This window comes from Chiloscyllium plagiosum, chromosome 15, assembly GCF_004010195.1.
Source record: "Chiloscyllium plagiosum isolate BGI_BamShark_2017 chromosome 15, ASM401019v2, whole genome shotgun sequence".
In the NCBI taxonomy this organism is placed as follows: domain Eukaryota; kingdom Metazoa; phylum Chordata; class Chondrichthyes; order Orectolobiformes; family Hemiscylliidae; genus Chiloscyllium; species Chiloscyllium plagiosum.
Window position 1 is genome coordinate 61,869,937 of NC_057724.1, and position 18,325 is coordinate 61,888,261.

An 18,325-nucleotide genomic window follows, 5' to 3' on the forward strand; every position below is an offset into this window, starting at 1 on the left:
ATGTAAAGGGGGATGTGGCACAATATTGGAAAGAAAGGGGTCATATAAGAGGGTAGGATCGTCGATGGCCAATAGCACCCTGGTTTCAAAGGAATGAGAGGATCAATGCACTACAGATCTGTCTTGTCAACGTTATATGGCTGGGGCTGAGAGAAATAACAGGAGGTGGGCAGATGCTGACCCATGTAGACAGTTTAGGTGAGACTTGGAAAGATGTAAAGCCTTTGGGGTTGGCAGTAGGAAGGGAATGTTGGTTGGAGTCATACCTGGCACAAAGAAAGATGGTGGTGAATATTGGAGGTCAGTCATCTCAGCTCCAAAACATCCCTGCAGGAGTTCCACAAGGTAGTTTCCTTCATCTTAAACTGCTTGATCAATTACCTGCTTCCTACCATAAGCTGAGAATTGGGGATGTTCACTGATGATTACACAATGTTTAGCAAAATGTTCATGACTCCTCAGTAACTGAAGAAATCCAAGAAGTAATACTTACCTTTTTAATTTGCCGTTTGTCTTGGCTTAAGAACATGTGTATGTTTAGGGAAGGAAAGTAATTGCTGTAGCAACAACTACATGAGGTCGCCGCTACTCAAGAAATACCAGAATAATGTTGTTTTAAAGGAACTCAAATTTCCAAATTGTGGATTTGGAAGGAAGGTTGGGAAAATGGAGTGTTCTGAGGATGGTGGTATGTGGTAGGCTGTGTTAAGAGTGATAAGGTGATAGTGTTGGTCTTTGAGACCATGAAGGTGAATAAGATATTAAAGTTGCAAATAGTTGAGCTCAATCTGACGCAGTGATTGAAGTTGGAGGATGGAACTGGCAGCGAAGGTATGGAGTTTGTGGTGGAGGCTGAGAAAAATGGCATTGGATTTCCTAATGTTTAACTGAAGAGAATGGTGCTTCACTCAAAATAACGTGTCATGTCTGAGAACACAAAATAATAAGGGTCAAGAAAAGGCAGTGGTTTCCTCATTATGCATGTGGGAACTCATGCCATGTCTTCACTTGGTGTGATTTAGAGCATCATGTAAATGGAAAAGAGAGTGAAGATCAAAGATGGATCTTGATGGACTCCAGAGGTAGGGCATCATCCTGCATGAAGTACCCAAATATGTATTGACACATTCTTCATTCTTCCACAGGGATCTTTTGGTTTAGATGGATCACCTGGAATTCCAGGAAAGAAAGTAAGTGCCCTCGAAGTCTGCAAATTGCTGGATCAATATCTTAAAAGACTTACTATTGTATTCATTCATACATGTACCTGTTTATACTTAGCTCTCCGCTGTTCAAAACTAGATAAATGTAAAAGGCTATTCATCTGTCAGTATTCACGATTGAACGAGTTGTGTGTGTGATTCAGAATAGATGAATGGCTACTTGTAAAACTTCCAAGAAGAAGAATTGTGAAATAATGCATCTGCCTCTGAATGCAATCAGTCACTCTTCATGTTACAATCTACAATTTTATTATTCACCTTTGAATCATTTATGCCTCCCCATTGACATTGTTACATTTCTGACATGATTAGAACCAGAATATGATCTCTGACTGCTGTTTCATTGGAACCATGTAGCCTTTTTCTGAAGGAGCTAATCAACATAAAAATTAATTCATTTTGTAAGGGACTGAAGATATGTAAAACTCACTTCCTACAAAATGTTTTAAATCTCTATCCTCTCACCTAAAAAATGTACCTCCTAGTCTTCAAATCCCCCATCCTAAGGAAATAAACAACTACCATTAACTCTGTCATTACCTCTCATGATTTTATAAACTTCTATCAGGTTGTGTCTAACCTCCAACAAAAAATGTCCCAGCCTATCCAGCCTTTCTTTCGAAAACGCAAACCTTCCATACCCAGCAACATCTTGGTAAATCTCTTCTGAACCCTCTCAAGCTTGATAATATCTTTCCTGTAACTGGGAAATCAGAACTGGACACAATATTTCAGAAGAAGCCTCACCAATCTTCTGCACAACCTCAACATGACTTCCCAACAGCTATACTCATAGGACTGAGCAGTGAAGGCAAGCATGCCATACGCCTTTTTAACCACCCTATCTATTTGTCATGCAAACTTCAAAGAATTATGTACCTGCACCATTAGGTACAACACTGCTGAAGGCCCTGCCATTAATTGTTTAAGTCCTACCCTTGTTTGTTGCACCAAATGCAATACCTCACATTTACTCAAATTGAACTCCATCTGCCATTTTTCAGCCCATTGACCCATTTGATCAAGATCTCTTTGTAATCTTAGAAAACTTGCTTCACTGTCTACTTTGCTACCAATTTTACTAATTGTGTCCTCTACACTCTCAGCCAAATCATTTATATAAATGACAAACAAAAGAGGACCCAGAAATGATCCCTGTGGAACACTGCTGGTCACAGACCTCCAGTCTGAAAAGCAACACTCCACCACTACTCTCTGAGTTCTGCTGTTAAGTCAATTATATATCCAACTGGCAAGCTCACCCTGGATCTCATGTGACCTAACTTTATTAATTAGTCTACCATGTGGAACTTTGTCAAAGGCTTTACTAACATCCAAATAAACAACATCTACTGCTCTGCCATCATCAATATTTTTGGTTACTTCATTAAAATAAAATCAATCAAGTTTGTGAGACACAACTTTCCTCACAAGAAACCATGCTGACTATTCATATTCAATTTTGCCTCTCTAAGTGTCCATAAATCCTATCTTTTATAATCCCCTCCAACAACTTACCTACAACCGAAGTCAGACTCCCAGGTCCCGAGTTAAAGGTACATTAGCCACCCTCCAGTCATCAGGCACCTCACTCATAGTTACAGAAATTGCAAATATTTCTGCAAGAGGTCACGTAATTTCCACCCTTACTTCCCACAGCATTCTGGGATACATTAGATCAGGTCACAGAGATTTATCCACCTTTATATCTTCGGGGCCTCCTGTACTTTATTTTCTGTAATATGAATTGTTTTTAAAACATCAAAGTTTATTTCTCTAGACGCCCTTTTCTTTCTCCACAGTAAAAACTGATGCGAAATATAATATTTCAGTTAAATGTTATCGGCAAACAAAATTATTTTTGAACAAAAAGTTTCATGCTCTCATATCCACCAATGTATTCAGACCTAGGCTGAGTTGCAGTGGTGTATCATGTAGTTAGTACACACTGTATTGATTTGAAGGGAATGCTGTTACTCCAATAGTGTATATCATCAACATTTAAGTGGAATCTTATGCTGCCAAATCCCTGGAGCCAATTGTATAAGCATAGCTTTGGACAAATCCTTCTCAATTTTCTTTTCTTAAAAGTTAATGTTTTTACTGCTGAAGCTGGTTTCCTTGTTGCTGCTCTATGAAACCTCTTTCATCATTGTGGTCCTCCTATTGCTTGTGTGTTGATAACCTCTTCGTTTTCACTTTACTAAGCCAGTAAGCCCCAAGCACAATAAATTCTAATTTGATAGTAGTTTTACAAGTTGCTAAATTTAATTTGCAAATCAAAATGTTTTGAAGGGCCAACCAGGTTTCCCTGGAGCACGCGGAAGAGATAGTTATCCAGGAATGAAGGTAGGTTTGAATACCTTTCAGAAATAAATATGTAGAAATAATGTGTTTTTCTGCTTGACTGTTGCAAGCCCTAATGGTGAAGATGTGTAGATTATGAATTAATCTCTTGAATGACATGCTTCAGTTCATGTTTCTGTTTCACTGGAATGAAGCTTTCTGTGTTTACCAGTTATGTAGCATGTGATTTAGGTCAGGTAACCTTTGAAGAGAAGGTTAAAAATCACACAACACGAGGTTATAACACCAGCTGTCGACAGCTACCTGATGAAGGAGCAGTGCTTTAAAAACGAGTACTTCCAAATAAACCTGTTGGATTATAACCTGATATTGTGTGATTTTTAACTTTGTACAACCCAATCCAACACCGGCTCCTCCACATCTTTGAAGAGAAGGACTGTTTTAGTCCCCTTCAGCTTCCAGTTCTTTTGCCTTGCTCTAAGGTGCTTTTGCCATTTACACATCCTTTATATGTGAAGCTAGAGACTGTGTTGGTATGATATTCAACAATGGGACTGTTATTGTCAAGTGAATCCTTATCTTTATAACATAACCTACTTCAGCAGGGGTCACTGCATAGCAATCAAGAGCAGTGAGAAGAGGTGTTTCTCTTTCTATGTCATTTAAGAACTCCTATCTAATGTAAATAATCAAAAAGCTGGTATCTGATATAATCCACTTGTCATTGGTATGTATGGCCCATATATTTGGCAGTGAACCAGTGCTGAAGTGTATGCACAACAGTCGTCATTTGTATGGTAGGCAGTCGTTTTGACTTGATGGCATCTTTTTAATGAATGATCTATTGATATTGCTACTGCATAGGAGCAGAGTGAGACTTGTTAAGCAATCACTGATTTCAATTGAAATAGAAACTTAGTCAAGTGCCAACCAGTCAGCAAGCTTTTCTCATGCTGCATAAATGGCTGCTCTTTTTGAAACTTGGTATTCTTGAGATTTTGTCCTAATGAATGCAAGCTGAACAGCTTCAACAGCAGTGCTCAAAACAAATGTAGGTTTTTATGAGAAATTTAACATCACATCTAATGATATTGTTTTCTGCTTTATAGGGTGACCAGGGTGATGTGGGTCCACCAGGACCCCCAGCTTACATAGATGGAAGTGGTACTCTTATTAAAGGTACAGATTAATTAAAGATTCACTTATTAATAATCAAAATTTATACAGACAGTATAAATATTCATTCTACAATCTAGTGAGCAATAATAAGATCCGATCACGTTCCAGTCCATTTCACATGTGCTTCCCTTGAAGTATTTGATCTTATTTTGGTACCTGAGCAACACATGTTTCCTAAGAGTTTCCAATGTTATTCTCTGTTTAACAAAGAGAGGACTCGTCGGGAGTGCCAGCACTGTTCTATCTTGGTGAAAGAAGGGACCTGAATGTGATTAGATTTTCCTGCACATCTTTGGATTGTGGGAGGAAACCGAAGCACCCAGAAGAAATCCACGCAGACACAGGGAGAATGTGCAAACTCCACACAGAGACAGTCACCTGAGGCTGGAATTGAATCCTGGTCCCTGGCGCTATGAGGCATCAGTGTTAACCACTGAACCACCATACTTGACAGACCAAATGGCCTGCTTCCAAACTGCAGGGATTCTGTGATACTTTTGAACAGGAGTTATGAGCCTTCTGATCTGAAATCAAAACAAAACTTACTGCCACAATGTGTTTGTCAGAAACCTAACAGTTTAAACATCTTATCCAGTAATGCCACAGGGATCTGCCATACATTTGGTTGAGGGCATATATTTTCTTAGCACTGAGGTCACGATTCTAGAATGACTTTCTGAATTTTCATAAAATAAATCTTTCACAGCGCAAACCAAAACCCCTCTGCCTCTATTTTAAAAGCCACCTTCCAAAAATGATTACATTCGATATTATAGATCCTTCATCATAATATACTTTAGTGTATTGGATTGAACAAAGCCGTGCTTGGTTTGGTTATACCCACTACAGAAGTTACAAAACTTGACCTACTCTTGTGAAATAAGGCAGAGCAGGTGACTGAGGTGGCAGTGGGGGAGCAGTTTGGGGCCAGCGACCATAATTCTATTCGTTTTAAAATTGCAATGGAAAAGGATAGACCAGATCTAAATGTTGAAGTTCTAAATTGGAGGAAGGCTAATTTTGACGGTATTAGGCAAGAACTTTCAAAAGCTGATTGGGGGCAGATGTTTGCAGGTAAAGGGACAGCTGGAAAATGGGAAACCTTCAGGAATGAGAAAACAAGAGTCCAGAGACAGTATATTCCTACTAGGGTGAAAGAAAAGGCTGGTAGGTGTAGGGAATGCTGGATGACTAAAGAAATTGTGGGTTTGGTTAAGAAAAAGAAAGAAGCATATGTTAGGTATAGACAGGATAGATTGAATGAATCCTTAAGAGTATATAGGCAGTAGGAGTATACTTAAAGGGGAAATTAGGAGGACAAAAAGGGGACATGAGATAGCTTTGGCAAATAAAGTTAAGGAGAATCCAAAGAGTTTTTATAAATACATTAAAGACAAAAGGGTAACTAGGGAGAGAATAGGGCCCCACAAAGATCAACAAGGCGGCCTTTGTGTGGAGCTGCAAGAGATAGGGGAGATACTAAACAACTATTTTGCATCAGTATTTACTGTGGAAAAGGACATGGAAGATATAGAATGTTGAGAAATAGTTACGGACATCTTTAAAAATGTTCATATTACAGAGGAGGAAATGCTGGATGTCTGGAAACACATAAAAGTGGATAACTCCCCAAAACCTGATCTGGTGTACCCCAGAACTCTGTGGAAAGCTAGGGAAATGATTGCTGGACCCCTTGCTGAGATATCTGTATCATCGATAGTCACAGTGAGGTGCCGGAAGACTGGAGGTTGGCTAGACGTTTCGGGCATAAGCCCTTCTTCAGGAAGGGCTTATGCCCGAAACGTCGATTCTTCTGTTCCCTGGATGCTGCCTGACCTGCTGCACTTTTCCAGCAACACATTTTCAGCTCTGATCTCCAGCATCTGCAGACCTCACTTTCTCCTTTGTGTGTGAGAAATCATGTCTCACAAACTTGATTGAGTTTTTGAAGAAGTAACAAAGAAGATTGATGAGGGCGGAGCGGTGGACGTGATCTATATGGACTTCAGTAAGGCGGTCAACAAGGTTCCCCATGGAGACTGGTAAGCAAGGTTAGATCTCATGGAATACAGGGAGAACTAGCCACTTGGATACAGAACTGGCTCAAAGATAGAAGACAGAGGGTAATGGGGGAGTGTTGTTTTTCAGACTGGAGGCCTGTGACCAGTGGAGTGCCACAAGGATTGGTGCTGGGTCCACTACTTTTTGTCATTTATATAAATGATTTGGATTTGGGCATGTGAGGTATAGTTAGTAAGTTTGCAGATGACACCAAACTTGGAGGTGTAGTGGCCAACAAAGAAGGTTACCTCAGATTACAATTAGATTTGATCAGATGGGCCAATGGGCTGAGAAGTGGCAGATGGAGTTTAATTTAGATAAATGCGAGGTGCTGCATTTTGGGAAAGTGAAGAACTTATACACTTAATGGTAAGATCTGAGGGGGTATTGCTGAACAAAGAGCCCTTGGATGCAGGTTCATAGCTCCTTGAAAGTGGAGTCGCAGGTAGATAGGATAGTGAAGAAGGTGTTTGGTATGCTTTCCTTTATTGGTCAGAGTGTTGAGTACAGGAGTTGGGAGGTCATGTTGTGGCTGTACAGGACATTGGTTAGGCCACTTTTGGAATATTGTATGCAATTCTGGTCTCCTTCCTATCGGACAGATGTTGTGAAACTTGAAAGGGTTCAGGAAAGATTTACAAGAATGTTGTCAGGGTTGGAGGATCTGAGCTCCAGGGAGAGGTTGAATAGGTTACGACTGTTTTCTCTGGAGTGTCGGAGACTGATGGGTGACCTTATAGAGGTTTATAAAATCACAAGGGGCATGGATAGGATAAATAGACAAAGTCTCTTCCTTGGAGTGGGGAGTCCAGAATTAGAGGGTTTAGGGTAAGAGGGGAAAAATATAAGAGACCTAAGGGGCAACATTTTCACGCAGAGGGTTGTACTGTATGGAATGAGCTGCCAGAGGAAGTGATGGAAGCTAGTACAATTGCAACATTTAAAAGGTATTTGGATGTGTATATGAATAGGAAGGGTTTGGAGGGATATGGGCCGTGTGCTGGCAGGTGGGACTAGATTGGGTTGGGACATCTGGTCGGTTGGATGAATTGGACCTCAGGGTCTGTTTCTGTGCTGTACATCTCTATGACTGTATGACTCTATGGTTGGCTTATTTGATCCCTTATCATGCTGGGAAATTCTGTTGCCCGATTCAGTGTTATCAGTTGAAGATGAAGGAGGGTAATAAAATGCTGACATCCTCCTGATTAGAATAAGTGAGTCCTGCTGACCAAATCTACCATCTGGGGTACACTGTAGCCTTACTGCTCAATTGTTTAATAGTGAACATTCACTGACAGGACTTGATGAGCCTCATGTGTACAGCACTAGAGAATATCTGCTGTCCAATAAAATATCAAAACAGGGATAATCTTGGAATAATGGCTTGAAAAGTTTGAGGGAAACGCCTGAGATGAATAGAAATTTAAATATTCTGTGTTATAATTGAGGAATCTTGGACCAAACTACTTGAGTAGTTAGTTGACATTCCTGACAGTCTAGCAGAAATCTTGCTATTCATAATCCATAAATCAAGGTATTGTTCAGAAATCTCATACATCCTCATATTCACCTTCGATTTTGGAAAGGTGAAATGTGTTCTATTCAGAGATGTGTTCAGGTGTGTGAGGATATGACATGAACTTTGACCTTTGTGTTTTCCAATTGCAGGTCCCCCTGGAGATTCAGGTTCACCAGGGCTCCCAGGCCCTCCAGGAATCCAAGGCTTACCAGGTTCACCGGGATTGCCAGGATCTCCGGGCTTTCCAGCACAAGTTCAAGGTATGGCTGGGATTTCCCCTTCCCAGTGGGGTATCAGCAATTGTGAGGAAGTTGGAAAGCACAGACAGAATGAAAAAAAAATCAAGAAGAAGTTGTGGGGAAAGCGGGTAATTCAAGTTGTAAGGAAGGGCTTCATTTGTACTGGGATGTGGAGGCAGGGGGGTGGGGGGGAGTACGGGGAAGACAATTGAATGTAGAAAGGTGGGACCTAATATACAACAGGACGGGACTGGAAGCCCCAGGAGTGAGCATGAGTTCTCACAGGTCACGGTCACCCTGACCTCTACATGAGGACAGTCTAAGGCCATCAAGGACACTGGAATTTCCAATGCTGTGGGCTAAATTGAAGATGGTAAATATAATACGCAACGGAAACAAGGGGAGGCTAAAAGGTTACGTCTGTCTGTGCATTTTGATTAAATTGCAAATATCTGAGACCATGAGGTTGTCTTCTTCCTGCGGCTGAGCAGGTTCCTAGCATCCTCTGGGTGCCAGAGACCTGGGGTGTGTTTCTGTTTTCCCTCGACCTGCTGCAGTGAACATGTCACCAATGGGCTCAGCAGACTGTGCTCTGGAGGCGAGTCTAGAAAGAGCACCCAATGAGGTGACCGACTTGGTGGTGTTGGGGGTGCAGGTGAAAGCCTTGCTGGTGAATCTTCACCAGGCCGAGTCAAAAGCTTCATCTTCAGATGCTGAGGCACAGCTGAGGGACTCTGGTGCTGGTCTGCTCTTAGCAAACGCTCGCTGAATGCTCCTTGTAGCTGAATAAGAGAAAAGAAGGAATGAATTATCCAAGAGGGATAAACAGTTTTGGTGATGAAGGATGAATTAGCAATGGTGGTAATGGTAGGGCAGCACAGCACAAAGAAGCTTGGTCAGCTATTGTGTCCGTCCCTTGATTTTGCTCTTCCCTGGCAATGTTTTAAGCTTGGGAGGAGGGGAAAGTCCGATGTCCACACCCATTGACCCAAAAGAGAGATTGAGTATGAAGTAGACAGAAAAGAGGATTGTGGTGATTCACAGGCAGGAGGAGTGATAAAGTGTCTGCAATGAGTTAACACAGAGGGCAGGAAAGGTTAATAGTTTGAGAGAATGAGGTGGTTAAGAGCTGTTTAGTGGATATGATACATGCAACAGTTGGAGTTGGACTCCATGAGCCCTGGTGAAAAGTTGGTGCCCAGGCAGAGTTTGAAGGAGCGCTATGTAAGCTGGGCGTCCTGATGGACCCACATCACCCTAGTCACCTTATAAAGCAGAAGGACCCATGAGTGTGGGGTAGCAGAGAGTAGATTACCCATTCACCCACTTCCACCACTGCAGTGATGTCGGGGCTATCTGTGTCCAGGCTTGCTGTGTCTGGTGGGGTGGCACCCTGCGCCAGTCTGCAGGAAAAAGGAGGGACCTCTTCTCCACCACCTTGTTAGCCTGGTGTCCTGGGTTGCGGTCTGTGAAGCTTTCCTTTCTGTACCATAAAGCTGCAGCACCACAAGATGAAGGGAGGTTCCTAGTTTGCAGCATTTGAACTGATGTGCAGCTGGACTTTAAATACAGGCCAACGAAGCTTTAAATACAGGTCCCAGTAGTGTTGAGGAATTCTGCCTCTCCTGCTATACAATTGCACAAGAAGGGCACCGACCAATGGTACGAGTCATTGTTCTGCTTTGTAAGATATTGTATGTGTGGGTTAGCTTAGTGTAAGTGGGAACTTATCACTGCAAGGAGAGAGAATTCTGCTGATGCAGAATAAGGAGAGACAGAAAACAGCAGAACTGCAAGGATTGGATGTATTTTTAAATTAAAAACCTGAGCTAACATAAAGACTCTAGATAAGCCACAGCTGAGAGCACCAAGGGGACCAAAGCACTCTTGTAAAGATAATGGAATGAAGCGTGGAAGATTGCGTGAGAAAATTCACTTATTGCAAACCTTCTGTTTGACACTGGTTGACTGGTGTTGACAAGTTGGACAGTTCCAATGGGTTTCTGCACCATCTGTAGTTGGGGTGGCACAGTGTCAGTGGTTAGCACTGCTGCCTCACAATGCCAGGGACCCAGGTTTGATTCCCACCCAGGCAACTGTCTGTGTGGAGTTTGTATCTTCTTCTCTGCGATTGTGCGGGTTTTCTCCAGGTGCTCTGGTTTCCCCCCACAGTCCAAAGATGTGCACGTTAGGTGGATTGGCCATGGGAAAATGCAGGGTTGCAGGGAAAGAGTAGGGGGATAGATTGCTCTTTGGAGGTTGGTGTGGATTTGATGGACTGAATAACCAGATTCCACACTGTAGGGATTCTGTGATAACTGCCTTAGGGGATATCTGATAACTCACCACCCCAAAGGATCCCTAACCCAACCACAAAGGAGACTGGACCCAGCTATCTGAGGATCTCTGCTACATCACCCTTCCTGCCTCTGACAATATCTGCAGGAATGTTTCAGTTTTCCAAAGGGAAACACTGGCTAAGCAAAAGAAATGCATTGCATCCGGACTTTCTCTTACCTGGTCTATTCTGAACACTCTGGGTCATACTCTCTAGAGATTCTAAAATCCTGTCTCAGTGAGGCAGCTGGCCATTTCAAATGTCCCATCTCGAATCCCCAATTCCGTGAAAACTAGAGAAGACGGGCAGGGATGGGACTTGCTATTCCCGACAAATTGTGACATCATCGCCATGATGGAGAGGTGCTCTATCCTGACAAAGGTTGAGGCCACATTGCCTCAAGATAATTGGATGTTCTGGCATTTTGTTTTATTTTAAAATTCTGAACTTGAGTTCATTTTGCTTTCTATGTGCAAAACATTAAAGATTCTTCATTTGCATATTTTGAATTGAGGACGGTGTCCTCGTGTTGATTTAATAATACTGATTGGTGTTTATCAGGAAGCTGGGGGTATAGCTCAGTGGTAGAGTGTTTAACTGCAGATCAAGAGGTCCCCAGTTCAAATCTGGGTGCCCCCTTTATACCAGCACCTTCCCTAATCTGAAGCAGTTTTAAATTTTAAGTCTTTTCCCTGGGATTGGGAAGTCCAGAACTAGAGGGCATAGGTTTAGGGTGAGAGGGGAAAGATATTAAAGAGACCTAAGGGGCAACTTTTTCACACAGAGGGTGGTATATGTATGGAATGAGCTGCCATGGAAGTGGTGGAGGCTGGAATAATTGCAACATTTAAAAGGCATTTGGATGGGTATATGAATAGAAAGGGTTTGGAGGGATATGGGCCGGGTGCTGACAGGTGGGTCTAGATTGGGTTGGGATATCTGGTCGGCATGGACGGGTTGGACCAAAGGGTTTGTTTCCATGCTGTACATTTCTATGACTCTATGAGTAAGTGTATAATGATGGAGTCAGGCCAGGTTTGATATATCAGTCACATTGTGGCTGTAGGGAGGTTATCACTACTGCACCTTGTCAATGTTCAGTTTTTGTTTCCATTGATTAGGCTCCAAGGGTTTACCAGGATTTTCAGGTGTTAAAGGACCTAAAGGCGAGAAAGGAGCAGCAGGAAGAATGATATTCTCACAACCAGGACCACAAGGGCCACCAGGATTACCAGGCCCACCTGGACCTCCTGGCCTACCAGGTACATAGCATAGTTGAAAGGAATTGTTCAGAATCATGCGTACAAGATATGAATTTAGATGTTGTTTCTTTCTGGGAATATCATCCGACTGTTTTGAGCAAAGCAGCTGAAAAGCTAACATTTGGGAAGCAATTCATGGCACTGAGGGTTGGTATCCCCAAGCCAAGTCTCAGTCACTATGCCATCCCACCTGTGAGGGAGTTATGCTGGGCAATTCTTGTACAGTGAGGCAGTTGGCTGAATTAATAAATGCTCTCCTTTTTGCTCACTTGGAAATGTAGATGAAGAGTCATGACCATGAAGCAGGTTGAAAAGAGATGAAGAGAAGACAACATAATCAAGAAGCACTGATAAGGCCACAACCAATTTTTCCTTGGTCCCCAAACTCAATAGTTTTGAGATCTAGGTAGTCTAGGCCCTATCTATACATTATTCTACTTTGTAAAGATATTATATGTTTTGGTTAGCTTAGTGTAAGTGGGAAAATAGCAGAGCGAGGAGACACAGTTCTGCTGACGCAGAACAAGGAATGACAGGAGGACAAAAGAACTGCAAGGACTAGATGCATCTTTTCATTGAAAACCTTCGTCAACATTAAGACTCTAGATAGGCTGTAACTAAGAATATGATTAGGAGAGACTACTCCATAGATTTGTGGAGATAAGGTCCCCTCTTCATATTGAGGAGAACCTCCATTGTGTTATGGGCACCAGTGCACTGAAAGCAATAGATTCCAGCAGTTCTAGCAACTGGACACTGAACAGCCATGGGATGCTGTGGGTCATCAGCAGCAGCACAACTGTGCTCCAACACACTCTGTAACCTCATGGCTCAGCATGTCCCCCATACTCTCATTACCGCCAAGCTATGGGGTCAACTCTGGTTCAGTGAAGAGTGCAGGAGGTCATGCCAATAATATGAGCATGACTGTGTCAGGCTGTTGCTTGACTATGTCAACATTGTGTTATATTTTGGGTAATGGTTTTGAATTTATTCTTTTATCAAGTAAATGCTATGATCTTGCAAATCAGTGACAGAGGTTTGTGCAGTGGGAATTATATGTGTAAAATTTACAGTCACAGTGTACTTGCCTCTCATAGTTTTTTTGCACTATGAGTAAAATTCTGCTTTGACCTCCCTCCTTTAGTTTTCAACGTGCTCATAACCCTCTGCTACATACATTCAGTCATGGAACTACAAAATATTTTAGATTTCATTTGGGGCAACTTGTAAGTCTTTTGAATTCTCCAACTTTCTTCACTGTTTCATTAAAACTACCGACTGCTGGCACTAAAGGGTGCATAATTGTGATATAAATTTGTTGAAAATATTTTGCTGTTCAAGACTGCACTTTAATCAAGTATAAGGCGAAATGAACTTTCATCTTTTATACTGCTGTTTTCTTGACTTTTTGTATTGTGTTCTTATCGATCTTTGTCCAATGAATTTACTTTTTATTCTGTGATGGACCCGCAGAGTGTGTGGATAATGGGAATCAGAAAGGTATTAATTAGCTTGGAATATTGCTATGAATCCTCAGTCTGGCAATATTACCAATAAGGACTCAATTTTTTTTTCCTTAAACATTCTGCATTTAAGTTTGTAAAATTTTTGACTTTGTTAAAAGTTTGTTGACTGGATCTTACGTAAAAGATCCGTGTTTCAAGTAAAAATGAGGAACTAGTTCACATACACTGTATATAACAACTTGGACTCTTAAGGTGGTCATGCGGTAACTTGTAAAGTGAGCATGAATTTGCACCCTTGCGATCTATTGTAGGTAGCTTTGTTTAAGGAGCATATCTAACAGCCAGGGGTAGCTAATTGGCAAGAGCAAATCTTTGTCATTTTCATTAGTCAGTCAGTGCACACAATTCCTGAATGATGCACAAAGCTTTAAAATATTTTAGGATGTTAAAGTTCACAGCTAAAGAAAAGCAGTACTATGTACTTCTGAAGCACTTTTCATGAGCAACCAAGTTTATTTGAAAAAAATTAAAGAAATGCAGTTACTGGAAATCGGAAACAAAAACAGAAATTGCTGGAAAAGCTCAGCAGATCTAGCAGCGTCAATGGAGAGGAATCAGAGTTAATGTCCAGTGACCCTTCTTCAGAACAGTTCATTTGAAAAGACTTGGATCTATTTTTGATGTTGGAAAGATGGCAGAAACAACAAGATCCAGACATGGTCATTAGGATAATGAGCAGAGAGTTTAGGGGTATTATTGAAGGGAAGGTGAAGACCCAAGTCACCACAGAGATCTTTAAAGAGCACATGGGGTTTCTGGTCTTGTGTGGGCTGACAGATTTTCAAGTCTCAGCTACGAGATGATGCAAAACTCACCTCAGTTCTGTAATAACAGACCCAAGCAAAGTCCCCTCTAAATATTTGAAAATGTGGCCTGTTTGAAGGCATGATACATTTTAAAAGATTTTTGGGTGCACGTTCAATATCTTAAAGGGGGCAATTTCTGAGAAATCTACCTGATAATCTTTGGGTTGCTGTTTAAAGGCAACATTGGACTGCAGAGTAGAGCTTGAACTTACCATGTTTGTCTTAGAATGAAAAGAGTCATCACTTGAGCCATGGCTGATACCCAGGCAACTGTGGCCAAATCGAGAGAATGTCTTTTACCATTGTAGCTTTTGTGTGAAGAACCACAAGTTATATTATCATCCATTTTACATTCAGTCAAGTCATTTCTTTAGCAGCTGCAGGCTAACTAGGGTATAGATGACTGTTAGGACTCCCCTGGACAGTTTGGCAGGCAGAGATCTTCCTCGCCCCTGCATTAACTTGTCTGTGAAGCCCTCCCCCTCATAATTTCAGCCTGATATAAAAAAAGGAAGGAGCTTTGGAGCCCTTGGTATCATGTTTTAATACTTAACAGCAATTAAAAGCACTTTGAATAAAAGAAAGAAATAATAAGAGGTTGTAAAATGTAACCCTCTTTTATTTTCAATCCTCTCTGCTAGACATGTGTTACTAAGGTCAGTGTACGTTTTTCAATCAGGTCCTTCAGGTAGTCGGACCAGAGTAACTGGACCAGTTGGTCCTCCAGGATTGCCTGGACCAGCCGGACCACCAGGATTCAGGGGAAATAAAGGCTATAAGGGTGAGTAAATTTTCTGGACTGCCCTTGTCTGTGAGTTAATTTCTAATAGAGACCTCTCCCCACAAACAGATTACTCGTTCTCACAAGCACAAGCAGCTCTCATAAGGAAGTATTTTTGAAGCTCTGGGTCTGTTGTCATTGAGAAAAGATAGAAACTAATTTGCACACATTCAGGCCCATAGATAGCAATAAGATAATGAGCAGGTCATTCATGATACTGCTTGAGGTGCGACAATTAGCCAGGCAGCTTGGAATAGAGCTCAGGATTCCTTGACATTCACTCAGACAGGTATATAGAGCCTTGGTTTAACATCTGAACTGCAGGACAGCATCTCTGACAGTCTCAATACTCCATTGGTGCGTAGAATTTTTAATTAAACGGAACTTACACGTCAAGCCTTCTGACTGAGGCCAGAATGCTATCTGGTAAGTCAGTGCCACTGAGATTTTATTGTATTTAAGTCTCACTAAGGCTCCCAAGTCTCTACACCATTGCTGCCAAGAGCATTTGACCCCATTTCTTTGCTAGTTTTGCTTTTTATTCTTCAGCACCCATTTGGAACAGGAATAAGAGAAGCTTCTTGATGCAGAAGTTTCTGAATAGCTAAAAGCCTTGTTTTTCATGTTAATGGTGAAATGTTGCTGTTGCTAAACTTGTTTTTATGAATTTGTTCTTTCAGTTCTTTGGGTTTCTGTAAAATAACTAACTGCACGAGGGGTATGTGGGGAAAGAAAGGTGGGTGTTACTGTTTAAAGTGTTTCAGATGATGCTTCAGAATATGAATTGAAACCCACAGACTGATGAAGACTGTGGGACATTGTCTGTCAATGACTTGTGAAGTGGAAAGTCAAAATACAATAAACACTCAACAGGTCAAACGGTATCTAAAAAGACAGAGAAATAGATTTAACATTTCAAGTTGATGATATTTCGTGATTGACTTGAATCATTAATACTCTCGCAATATGTCTCTCTGTCTCTATCCCCTTGTCTCTCTTTCGCTCTCCCTCCCTCTCTTTCAATCTCTCTCAATTTCTTTCTATCTCTCTCCCTCTCTTTTCCTCTACAGATGTTGCCAGACCATTTTCTGTTTTTTTAATTTCCACTCCTAGCATTTACTTTATTTTGCAGCAAACAGCATCTTATTGATTTGTGGGAAAATTTCAACGCATGGAGAATACCAATCTCTGTGGTAACTCTGAGACGACTTGCTTGTTATTTCTGTAGTAGCGGTGGTTTACAGATCAAGCAGTCATCTAATGCAGTTTTCAGTATGGCCTGTGCATGATGTAATTAGGTTAAGGAGGTAATTTAATCCAAGCAATGGATGCACTGAGGTTCAGTGAGGGACTCCAGGCCATGCTTATACTTCCACCCCCTCCCAACCCCCGCCAGTCCCCAGGGCCCCTCAAGTAAACATTCTACTAATTGTTATTAGTCTCATAATGTGACCCATAATTGGACAGTAATTGGAGTTGGACCAGACTGACCATCCATGAACTTTCCTGGCCTGGAATGGTTCAGTGGTGGGAGTCACCAACCAGCACCCACACACCCACGCACCAATTAAGTGTGAGCTCCAAAACCCTCAAGGCATTCAATTCCAGCCAATGTCATTGTTTCTCCAAGAACAAGAAGGAGCTGCCAAGGCCTGACCTGAAGCTGAACGAGAGTGTGAGCAAGTCATCATACTGTGGCGGGTTGGTGCACAAGGCCTTCGTAAAACAATGTGTCGTACATTATTACGTGGGGCAACTTGGTTCAGTGCCCTTCTGACATATGAGCATTGCTGTGAATTGAAATGAATTGGCCGATTTTCCGCTGCCTCAGTCATTGTAGGGCACCCAGATTCAGTGTCATAGAATCCCTTCTTTGTAGAAGCAGGCCATTTGATCCATCAAGTCCACACCAACCCTCTGAAGACCATTCTTTTTTTTTTACAGATATTTTTATTGGAAATTTAACATTTTTACAAGTTTACAAAAATAAAAAAACTCTCAAGTACAAACATTGATATACAATTAAATCTTAAATAAATAATAACCAAAATTTAACAAAAGAAAAATACCGAGAGAAAAAAAACTCAACTAACTACTAATCTAACCTACAACTAACCAGAGTGTATAATTAAGTCTCTTACATTATTCAAATAAGACTAAAAAAACCAACGGATAACACAAATTGGGTAGTGAGATACATGCTCAGAATGTGTTAACATCAAATGTAACAAAACCCGTATTCGTGCGGAATTCCTCTCCCAAGGGGCCCCGGACCAGCCAGGTTTGCAATCTCAATTAAATAAAAGCCCTTGTTAGGATAGCCGAAATATCTGTATTTATATAATTCAAGAAGGGCTGCCATATTTTATGAAATAATTCGGTCTTTCGGTGCACCATATTTGTAAGGAAGTCAAGGGGAATACATTCCATAATTAAACTGTGCCAATTTGAAAGTCCAGGGGGGCCCTCAGCTACCCAGTTTACCAAAATATTTTTCCTTGCACAGAAAGAATGAATAGAAAATAATCTCTTCCTGTGCATATCCAGGGAGGGTAAGTTCGAAAAGCCCAAAAGGAGAGATACAGGGTCCACTTTAATTTCCGTTCCTAAAATTTCTGTCAGGGTACTTGCTACTTTAGTCCAGTACCTATGGATCTTATGACAGGTCCATAGGCAATGTACAAGAGTGCCCACCTCTATTTTACATTTGGGACACATTGGAGATGCTCCTGCCTTAAATTTTGCCAATCGATCCGGTGCTATTTGGGCCCTATGAAGTATCTTCAGCTGGATAGCCTGAGTTCTGTTGCAGATGGTGATTCTTCTGGCATTTTCCCAAATGTCATTCCATGTTTCTATAGAGATTTCTAGTCCCAAATCCTGATCCCATGTTTTAAGCAGATTGTCCATATCTCCCGATACTTCATCATGTAGTAAATGATAAATAGTACTGACGGAAGATACCCCCATTGGCCATAGCACTCTACATTCTGTATCTGATTTATAAAGACTATCTAATAACGTAGTCTTCTTCTGTATATAATCTCGAATTTGGAAGTATCGAAAGAGGTCTCCATT

General features: G+C 41.4%; 1 protein-coding gene and 1 non-coding gene across 6 annotated transcripts in view; both read left to right on the plus strand.

Annotated features, from left to right (window-relative positions):
- Positions 1-18,325, plus strand: part of col4a6 (collagen, type IV, alpha 6) — a 421,315-nt gene that overhangs the window by 291,207 nt on the left and 111,783 nt on the right. For all 5 annotated transcript variants that reach the window (XM_043705028.1, XM_043705025.1, XM_043705027.1 and 2 more), the window contains exons 16-21: positions 1,146-1,190; positions 3,519-3,572; positions 4,640-4,709; positions 8,442-8,552; positions 11,991-12,131; positions 15,146-15,247. In XM_043705028.1, coding sequence (XP_043560963.1) covers positions 1,146-1,190; positions 3,519-3,572; positions 4,640-4,709; positions 8,442-8,552; positions 11,991-12,131; positions 15,146-15,247 — 523 coding nt within the window. The remainder of the gene's footprint in view (positions 1-1,145; positions 1,191-3,518; positions 3,573-4,639; positions 4,710-8,441; positions 8,553-11,990; positions 12,132-15,145; positions 15,248-18,325) is intronic.
- trnac-gca lies at positions 11,437-11,508 on the plus strand. The gene has a single exon. It is a non-coding gene; the product is annotated as a tRNA-Cys (tRNA).